This window comes from Nicotiana tabacum, chromosome 17, assembly GCF_000715075.1.
Source record: "Nicotiana tabacum cultivar K326 chromosome 17, ASM71507v2, whole genome shotgun sequence".
In the NCBI taxonomy this organism is placed as follows: domain Eukaryota; kingdom Viridiplantae; phylum Streptophyta; class Magnoliopsida; order Solanales; family Solanaceae; genus Nicotiana; species Nicotiana tabacum.
The window spans coordinates 114,601,344-114,610,413 of record NC_134096.1 but is presented as its reverse complement, the minus strand read 5'-3'; the positions used below and the strand labels follow the sequence as shown (position 1 = coordinate 114,610,413).

The following is a 9,070-nucleotide window of genomic DNA, read 5'->3' as shown; positions in this document are numbered from 1 at the left end:
AGTTGATGCACCTAGTGTAATTGCACCTACGCATTTTGGGTCATAGGTACGGCACTGCATAAGCGGCCATCGAGCCGCAGAAGCGATTACGGGCCTGCCCAGCCGGGATCGCAGAAGCGGTTAGAGTCTCACAGAAGCAGACTCGTAGGAGCGGTGAAGAGAACGCAGAAGCGGGCGCGCAGGTGCGGCCACCTCATCACAGAAGCGGACCCAGTCCTCTTAAGTCATTTCCACACCTACAATGGAATTTTCGTAGGTGCGGCATCGTAGGTGCGGCATCGCAGGTGCGGCGTCGCAGGTGCGACTAGAGGTCCACAGGTGCGAGATCGCTGGGGCAGAGAAGGGGAAATTTCGAGGGTTTGACCTCGTTTTCCTTTTAGGTCTTTGAGAGCTCGGATTGAGGCGATAATTCAAGGATTTTTCAGAGAGAACTTTGGGGTAATGATTCTTATCTCGTTTATGGTTATATTCCACTAATCTATAGTTGATTTCATCATTTAATTAAGGAATTAGGTTGAGAAATTTGGGGGAAATGGGAGAAGTTCTTTAATTAAGTTTTTGAGTTTTGATTGGGATGTTGATATCGGATTTGGATAATTTTGATACGAATGAACTCGTGAGTGAATGAATGTTCATATTTTGTGACTTTTACCCAATTCCGAGACGTGGGCCCGGGTAGACTTTTTAGGGCGATTTTTGAATTTCTTGTTAAAGTCTTGATTTCATTAATTAGATTAGTCTATTATAGTTGTATTTATGATATGTAATTGTGTTTGGCTAGATTTGGGCCATTCGGAGTCAGATAATCGAGGAAAGGGCATTCTTACGGATTGATTGAGCTTGGTTCGAGGTAAGTGGCTTGCCTAACCTTGTGTGGGGGAAATCCCCTTAGTATTTGGTACTGTTGTGATATGTGAGCATCGTGTACGCGAGATGACAGGTGCGTACACGGGCTATTGTTGAAAAACCCCATCTTTACTAAGTAGTAACCTATTTTCATTCTTAATTGAGTTATACCAACATGTATAGTTATCATGTTTAATCTAATATCGCATGTCTATGTGCTTTAACTACTTACTTGAACTTTTTGCAACATGCCTAGTTGATTTCCTATTTTTCCTTATTCTTTATCAGTCTTAACTGTAGAATTCTCGTTGTTAACTATTGTATTTATTGGTTTGAGCTGTATGTTTACTTTTGAGACTACGAGGCGGTACCTCGGGAGTTCTCCATGCATATTTACTTTTGAGACTACGAGGCGGTACCTCGAGAGTTCTCCATGCATATTTACTTTTGAGACTACAAGGCGGTACCTCGGGAGTTCTCCCTGCACATTTACTTTTGAGACTACGAGGCGGTACCTCGGGAGATCTCTTTGCTTATTTACTTTAGGACTACGAGACGGTATCTCGGGAGATCCCCTACTGTTTACCCCCTGTGTGTTGTACTGCTATTTTTGCTGTGTTTTCCTTTTGTTAAATTCCAGTCTCTTCATATACTATTATATTCACCTGCTTTATTTATTATATACCAGTGGGCCTGACCCGACCTCATCACTACTCGACCGAGGTTGGGCTTGGCACGTACTGGGTACCGCTGTGGTGTACTCATGCTACTCTTCTGCACATGTTTTTGTGTGCAGATCCAGCACCTCTTATCAACCCCGCTACTAGTTGAGGATGCTTGCTGTTGTACGGAGACTTCAAGGTACATCTGCCGCGTCCGTAGACCTCGGAGTCCCCCTCTATTCTCTCCTATGTCATTTAACTTCCGTACTTATTTTATTAGACTCTGGTGTATAGAGATACTAGTTTCCTTATGTAGCTTGTGACTTATGATGTTCCGTGTTTTGGGAATATTGTGTACTACTAGAGTGTTGGTTTTTGTACATGCCGAGTAGTATTGCTACCAGTTATTTAGTTATCTGTTGCAGTTAGTTGTTAAGTTTTACTTCCATTTTTGTTATTTCCGCATTTGTTTAGGCTTACCTAGTCGCAGAGACTAGGTGCCGTCACGACATCTTACGGAGGGAGTTTTGGGTCGTGGCAGAGTTGTGTGACACTAGCTATTTCTTTACATGTTCCTAACTTCAATTTTAGATTATCAGATGTAAGTTCTAAGACAGTTGTGTCAAGTGCATGAACCTGGTTCTTCAAAACAGTATTTTCTTTTTCAGTTTCACGAGCCCTAATTTCCAGGTTTTTGCACTTTGCTTTTAAAAAGTTACACTCTTTTGACAATTGTTCTTTTTCAGAACTTATATTCTTAGATTCATCAATTAAAGTTAGCAATAGTTCTAATAGTCTATCTTTAGAAAGGAATTTAATTTTATCATTTAGGTCCAAAAGACTTATCTAAGATTCTTCATTAGGTTCATTTTTAGATTCTTGACTTGCTATACGAGCTCTTCAGTATCATCATTTTCATCATCAATGTCCTCATCTGAACATTCTTCCCAGGCAGCAACCATTGCTTTGGATGGCCCTTTGTTGTGTTTCTTCTTATCATGAACATGTTCCTTCTTTCTATTTCTTCTTTTAGATCTCTCATTCCATAAGCAATAGTAGTGATCATTGGATAGTGGTGGTCTAGTGGTGGATTGATCTGTACAGTTTTCAGGTAGTGCACTCATCTTGATCTATTCCTAAGGCGTTAGCCTCTTTAATGATAACCTGCTCCGATACCAATTATTGTTTTATACTTCAATACCACACAAGAGAGGGGTGATTTGTGTGGTGTCCAATTTTTACGTGCACTGGATTATCAAAGGACCTAGTTATTCTATGTGTTCCTTACACTACAGTTGCGGAATAAATAATACAGAAAGTAAAGAACACAATAATTTTTACGTGAAAAATACTCGTCTCAAAAGGTAAAAAAACCATGACCTACTACCCAGTAGGATTTTTCCCAAACACTTCACTACAACTCTGAGCAAACAACAAAATTTACAAGCTCTTGCAAACCTAAGGATTATCTCTAACTCTTGTAGCAACGAGCCAAAGGCTGTTGCGTCTGCTTCAAGTTAACTCTAACTTGAACAATACAACTAGAGTTTACAACCTCTTGCAAACTTAAGGATTAACTCTAATCTTTATAGCAACACACCACAGGCTGTTGCGACTACTTCAAGTTAACTCTTAACTTGAAAGATACAACTCACGTACCTAGTACAATTTGCTTCTTAGAAAGCTGAAAGGTACAACTCAAAAAGCCTACGACACTTTGAACTAGAAATAAAGAAAGACTCATAAAACTCTTTATGGAGATGGTTCTTCAATCTGGTTCGTGTAGCTTCAGGATCGCACTCTTAAATCTCATAGAAATTGCTCCCAAAATGCCTTGCTATTTTGCTTTCAATTCGTGCTTAACTTCCGTATGTGTGCATCACCTGTAAAAGAAAACAAAGCTGATATTTATTGAGTTAATAGAATAAGGATTAACTAGAAGTCTAATGCTTTACTCTTCCTTGGTGGAAAAGTTTTAGTTATCTTCAACTTCTAACTCTTTCCTTATCTTGGATAGAGTTCTCTTATCAAATATGCAACATTTTCGTTCAAGGATTATCAGAAATAACCACTTATACGTATCCCTTTCACGTGCATGCCTTTTGCTTGATTCTGCATGTCACCTGTGTACACTGTCCATGGACCTGGTTCATGCATGTGTTCCTTTGTCAATCATCAAAACCAAAATCGCTCAGGTCAACACATCATTAATTATATATTAACCCTAACGAATACATATTATTATAAGTTTTTTGTTTTTTTGGTAACAAGGCAAAAGGGTAGTAGTATATTCTAAGAGTTTACCTTTTTGAAAGAGAAATTTATTTATATAAGTAGATTAAGATAATATATAAAAACAAATAATTACTAATATAATGATTTAAATTAATTAAGTAATACAAAAATAATAAATAGCATACTTTAACATATTAAATCATTAATAATATAAAAATTATTTATGCTAAAAGGTAAATTCTATTTTTATCAATCTATTGTGGCGGTACCCTCCAAAAACAACATCTGTATTTAGGTGAAGAGGCAAGTTGGACCCACAATTCATATGCGCTGCTCATGACAACTATTTTAATGGTGAGGATATTCAAGTTTTCTAAAAAAAATTCTGCAAGGATATTCGAGTATATCCACAGAAAATAAGTGAATTTTTGAGAAATAATTGACATAGACTGACGCGGATCCATTGTTTCGCACTCTACTGTATTCGAATGAGTTGGTTAATACTCCTATGCCATTGTAATGTGGGCTCCACTCCTCATTTTCACGAACCTTCCTTTGTCCACGTCAGACTAGTTATTTGGGAAAGGCCATGATATATATAAAGCCAGTTCCCAAGATTGATCAAAAACTCAAAATACAAATATTTATTTTCTGGTCGGAATAATGGCTAGGAGACCTCTAAGTCACCGGCTTTTGACGTGGGATAACCGGGAAACTGATTTTTCCGGCGAGCCTGCAATTAATGTTTCTGACACAATTTTTAGCTTTCTCGATGAGGAGGGTCAAGGTTCATCACTAGAAAGTGTGAATGATGATGTTAATTATGTTGAAGATGAAAATGAGGAGAAAGAAAACTCTGAAAATGTTGAAGACAATCAGTTCTGGGAAACTCAACATCAACTTTTACAAGTAAGTTTCAGCTCCTCTTACTCTTTTTTCCTTTCCCAACCAAAAAAAAGGTTTCAGAAATGCATAATGCCTTTGCCTTCTTATCAATTTTTTTTTTAAAGTTTAAAAATCAGCACTAATTCTTCAGTTCTCAGTTCCTATAAGAATGAATAGAAGAACTTAAAGGGTACTTTGTTATTTACTTTTCAAATCAAAATTAAAGAATTTCTTGAAAATTTTAAAACCTTTAGTTCTATAGTGGGAGGGTAGCAGAATTTTCATGACTTCACCTATGGTGTGAGTTGTCGCAAATTTAAAACAAAAAATGGAAAAAGAAATAGTTGTAGTGCAATCAAGATTGTACAAAACGGAAACAATTGAATTAGAAGTCTCAAGGGTCTATTATTCTTAATTCAGCTATCTGAGAATTCCACTTCTTTATTTCTTCTATTTTGGAACATATGTATTGTTAACTCAAATTCTATTTTGTTTTTATTTATTTATTTGCAGTCTGTATTATGCCGGACGACGTCATTAGAGTCACAGCTTCGAAGCATTACTAAAGAAACAATAAAAGAGGCAAAGCACTCTGCAGAAAATGGTTGCTCTAATTGCAGCTGTAAAATGGTCAATAGTGGCTGCCACAACTGTCTCATGAAAGAGGTATGTAGTCGTCTCCAAAATGCAGGTTTCAACTCTGCGATTTGCAAGTCTAAATGGAAGAGCTCACCAGATATTCCCTCAGGTAACAATATTTTTTAAAATATTATAAATTGACATAGACGTTTCTGTATGTCATTTGAAAAGATCAAGTAAAAAGACAATGTTTTCTAAATATATATCGTGACAGCTTTAAATATTATAACAGCTTCATCATCTACTCATCTATGCTACCATTAATATCTACTATCTAAAAAAATCTTCATTTATGTTTACTTCGAACAAAGAAAATAATGTTACTATCAATCAAATATAGTACATGAAACCAATATATCTCTTTCCATTAAACGTGTAATTGTTTGCTTGTGGCTGGCCTCTAGGCCTAAGTTGGCCTGATTGTATGATAAGACTTTTCAAGTCACACTTTCCATATCAAAACAATTCATGGTTATTTTTGTAAAAAAAAAAAAAAAACCTGCACGTGAAGTACAACATGATTTTTGTCCATGAAACTATTAAATATATTAAAAAGTTTGTGACCAAAGTTCTAGGATATTCTTTTACCTACAAGGAGCTAGTATAAATCAAATCAGTAACTTGTTTTAACCTGTGACAAAGATCTAGCATTGACTGGTTCCTCTACCATGTCACAGGTGAACACACATTCATAGACGTGGTGGACAATTCTAACCCTAAAAAAGGAGAAGTGAGGGTTATTATTGAATTAAATTTTCGAGCCGAGTTTGAAATAGCCAAAGCAAGCGAAGAGTACAATCAACTGGTGAAATGCCTATCAGAAGTCTTTGTTGGAAAAATTGAAAGATTAATGTCAGTAATCAAGATTTTGTGCAATGCTGCTAAGAAATGCATGAAGGAGAAGAAAATGCATATGGGGCCATGGCGGAAGCAAAAATACATGCAAGCTAAGTGGCTTAAAACATCAGAACGTGTGACTGCTAAACCTCAATTATCAGCTGACGAATATTATTCAAGCCGATTGCCACGGCCGAAGACATCCATGCTTACTGTTGATTTGTTGGAAAATTTTCCAAGTTTACATAGTACTGCTGTTGAAGTGGTGTGAAGTAGAGATGTATAGACATTAATTAGTTCTACTATCGAGCGATTGCTGTAAACAATTGAGTGTTCCAGTTTTGTAGCTTTCCTCTTTTAGGCCTTTGAGCTTATAATAAGCTAATGAACTCGAGTATAGATTATATTTTGTAACACGTGGAAGTTGGCTGACTGTGCGGTTTTTGGATGAGTTTGACACTAATAAAGAAAAGAGAGGAAAACATCTTATCCCTTAATTGAGGGTTAACTATCACCATTTCAGTTCTAGACTAGTTTAACAACTTAGCATTTGAAAGGCCGAAAGGGACAAGAATTCAAGAGGCGTATGAAAAAGGAAAACAGATTGCATGCGGTGAACGTGGATCGAACACGTGACCTTCAGATCTTCAGTCTGACGCTCTCCCAACTGAGCTATCCCCGCATGTGTTTTATCAGCTGTCATTTAGTCTTTGTAATATGCAATAAAAGTCAATCATCAATAATTACATAATCCAGTCTCCATCTTTTAGAAACCATTTTTAAGAGCGAGTTGCTTTGCTTGATTAATTTACTCCTTAAAATTAGAAGATTACAAGAAAAAGAAATACTATAACATATATGTTCATCTTTATTACTTATCCATGTGAACAACAAAAAAAGTCAATATGTCTTAACGAATCATTAAGATTAAGAAGTTTATGAGAGGAACTTGAGGCAAGAGGCGCAAATACAACTAGTTCCCGTTCACAGCATGCTTATATGGCTGCAGGAAATCACATTTGAAGTTCCATTATTTTATTTATTTCAGATTTCGCAGTACAGTATAATTCAGAAACTGCATACACACCTTCTAGTGTAACATGATATGCCGTACACCCTCTCTATATATTCTTTCGTTATGTTAGTACTCTCTCCGTTCCAATTTATGTGAACATGTTTGATTGAGCACGAAATTTAAGAAAAAATAAAAACTTTTGGAATTTGTGGTCCTAAAGGTCTTAAACAAGTCAGAAGGGCGTTCAAAGTATTTATGTGGTTATAAAAGTTTCTCATTAATGGTAGAATATTAAGTTTAAGCTAAATTATCTCCAAATTTTAAAGGGGTCATTTTTTTTTGAACGGACCAAAAAAAAATAGGTTCACATAAATCGGAGGTAATTGCATAAGTATTTCAGTTGTTACACTCTTAAATTCATTGGTCCCATTTCTTGAAATGGGCCACCATTTTGATAAGTTCACATTTATATCAACTCTCAAGCAAGCCCAACAAAGAGAGACCTCCTGAATAATCAAATTGTTAACGTAGATGAGAAACCATATGAATTGAGCAAAGAACTTTCTCTTGACTCAAAATCATACTTCGTAGGTAAAATTCCTTATTATAAACATAATTAAAGACTTTCTTCTTAACTCGAGAGTTGTTTTATATGGTAGAATTGTAGACCACATGTTAAACTTTATAGAGGAATTTTCAGAAATCACTATTGTTTAGTGGCTATTAACTTCTTATAGCTATCATATACATAATTACTTTCTATACCTACTATTCAGTAGTTACGGTAGTGTATTCGTTGTATTCGCGTTGTTGTATTCATGAATACAGCAGCAAAAAATACCTAAAATCAAGGCAATCCAGTTGTACGTGCATGTATTCACATGTATTCGCACCATGTATCCATGAATACAATAACGACAATCACCTTGAGTTGCTCGAAGAGAGAGAGATTCTTCTTTCTCGTCAGCCATCAATACTAGGGCTTGAGTTGCTCGAAGAGAGAGAGAAAAGGAGGAGAGAGAAGGAAGAAAAAATCTGAGAGAGAATCTTGTGTTAATTGAAAGAAAGAGAAAGAAAAAACATAAATAGCGTATTTCATGCCTCAGTGGTACTATATACGTAAATACCTATTTTGCTATAAAATATAAAAGGTAGCTATAAAAAATAATATTTTAAAATAATTTTGGTTTATAATAAATAAGGTGTATACCTTTGTTATATGTAAAATTTCCAACTTTATAAGCACAGTCAATTTGACTTGAAATCTTCAATTTTAGAGGAAAACTAGGGAATGAAGGAGTAAATGTAGTGAGGCACCAAAAAATGAACAAATTTGCAAGACCAAGGTTCTCATTTCACAGTCTCATTGTGATCGACTGAGAAAAGAAATGGCGTAAAATAAAAATCATTATTTGTGCACCATACTCAAAAAAACAGTGGCTAATCTTAGACAAGTTCTTTTTCTCTCTTTTTGAATGGGTCAACTTTATTGAGGCCTATTGAGCATAGCAGAGAACTGATCCGCAACATGAAAGAACGATCCACAAATCATGGATTCTAGCCTCTTTAACAAAAGCAGGCTTCGTCTTTAGAAACCTATTTGGAATCCTCAAACTCAAATAAAAGAAAATAGGCTTTATCCTTATAACAAAATAATTTTGCACCAGCCGGGAATCGAACCCGGGTCTGTACCGTGGCAGGGTACTATTCTACCACTAGACCACTGGTGCTTGTTATGTGACATAATCCTCTTATTTAATAAGTTAAAATAAATCATTTATGAAATGCTCCGACACAGCGAATCAAGATAATTTAATTATAAACATCATCCTATGAGTTTCACATATGTACATCATCAACATATCTTCTGGAAAATAAAAAAGATATGGAACACATTCTCTTGTGGAACTAAAAGGAAATTGGCTTTCTCTTGGGAGCAGTACCCTTGCCC

General features: G+C 35.9%; 1 protein-coding gene and 2 non-coding genes across 3 annotated transcripts; 1 reads left to right on the top strand and 2 right to left on the bottom strand.

Annotated features, from left to right (window-relative positions):
• The first annotated feature begins 4,374 nt into the window (after positions 1-4,374).
• LOC107818668 (uncharacterized) lies at positions 4,375-6,501 on the top strand. Its single transcript, XM_016644707.2, has 3 exons — positions 4,375-4,652; positions 5,142-5,376; positions 5,945-6,501. Exons 1-3 carry the CDS (start codon positions 4,407-4,409, stop codon positions 6,373-6,375), a joined length of 912 nt encoding a protein of 303 aa, XP_016500193.1. The 5' UTR covers positions 4,375-4,406; the 3' UTR covers positions 6,376-6,501.
• A 212-nt stretch (positions 6,502-6,713) lies between these two features.
• On the bottom strand, positions 6,714-6,786 carry TRNAF-GAA (transfer RNA phenylalanine (anticodon GAA)). Its single transcript has one exon. It is a non-coding gene; the product is annotated as a tRNA-Phe (tRNA).
• Positions 6,787-8,778: 1,992 nt separating this feature from the next.
• On the bottom strand, positions 8,779-8,849 carry TRNAG-GCC (transfer RNA glycine (anticodon GCC)). The gene has a single exon. It is a non-coding gene; the product is annotated as a tRNA-Gly (tRNA).
• Positions 8,850-9,070: the final 221 nt, after the last annotated feature.